The sequence below is a fragment of the Corvus moneduloides genome, chromosome 34, assembly GCF_009650955.1.
Source record: "Corvus moneduloides isolate bCorMon1 chromosome 34, bCorMon1.pri, whole genome shotgun sequence".
Taxonomy (NCBI): domain Eukaryota; kingdom Metazoa; phylum Chordata; class Aves; order Passeriformes; family Corvidae; genus Corvus; species Corvus moneduloides.
Window position 1 is genome coordinate 700,694 of NC_045509.1, and position 975 is coordinate 701,668.

General features: G+C 72.7%; 1 protein-coding gene across 1 annotated transcript in view; it reads right to left on the bottom strand.

Annotated features, from left to right (window-relative positions):
- Positions 1–927: 927 nt before the first annotated feature.
- The window catches only part of LOC116437223 (E3 ubiquitin-protein ligase HUWE1-like), a 33,757-nt gene continuing 33,709 nt past the window's right edge, over positions 928–975 (bottom strand). The window contains exon 34 of the mRNA XM_032094823.1: positions 928–961. Within this exon, the coding sequence (XP_031950714.1) occupies positions 928–961 (34 nt within the window). The remainder of the gene's footprint in view (positions 962–975) is intronic.

The window sequence follows — 975 nt, forward strand, 5'->3', positions numbered from 1 at the left end:
GGGGAGGGGGATGCGATGAGGTGGGGGGGGGGGGTTGGGGACAATGGGAACACCCGGAGGGGGGGGGGGGGGGGCCCGGGCATTTGGGGAGGGGGTCCTGACACCCCCGGTGGCCCCCCCCCCCCCCCCCCCATCCGCCGGTGAGCGGGAAGGAGGGGGGGTCGCGCCGGGGGGGTCCCCGGGGGTCCAAGGAGCCGCTGGTGCTGCAGGTGCTGAGGAGGAGCCCCCGGGGCCGCCCCCCCCCCCATCACCCCGGGGGGGTCCCTCCGGCCGGAGCCCACCCCCCACCCCCCTGGGGGGGCCCGGGACCCCCCCCCGCCGTTGGGGGGGGGGCTGGTGGACAGCGGCACCCAGACGGACATCAGCTTCGAGAGCCGCCTGGGGGGGGCCGAGCCGTGAGTGGGGGGCGCGGGGACCCCCGGGGGGGGCTCATGGGGACCCCCGAACTCTCCCCCCCCCCCCCCGAGATCCCTGGGGACCCCCCCCCCGGACCCCAATTTAGGGGTGTCCTCCCTCTGAGAGCTCTCCTGACCCCCCCAGGACCCCCCCATTGGGAGCTGTTGGAACCCCCAGACCCATTTTTAGGGGTGTGCCCCCCACAGAGACACCCCCCCCCCCAGGATCCCAATTGGGGGGGTCTTCGCCCCGTAGGGACCCCCCCACTGCCCCCCCAGACCCAAATTTGGAGGTTTCCCCCCACCAGGAACTCTCCTGACCTGCCCAGGACCCCCCATTGGGAGCTTTTGGAACCCCCAGACCCCTTTTTGGGGGGTGTCCCCCCATTACAGAATCCCTTAGAGCCCCCCTCGTGACCCCTCTGAGCCCCCAGACCCCTTTTTGGGGGGTGTCCCCCCATTACAGACCCCTTAGACCCCCCCCCGTGACCCCTCTGAGCCCCCAGACCCCTTTTTGGGGGGTGTCCCCCCATTACAGACCCCTTAGAGCCCCCCTCGTGACCCCTCTGAGCCCCCAGAC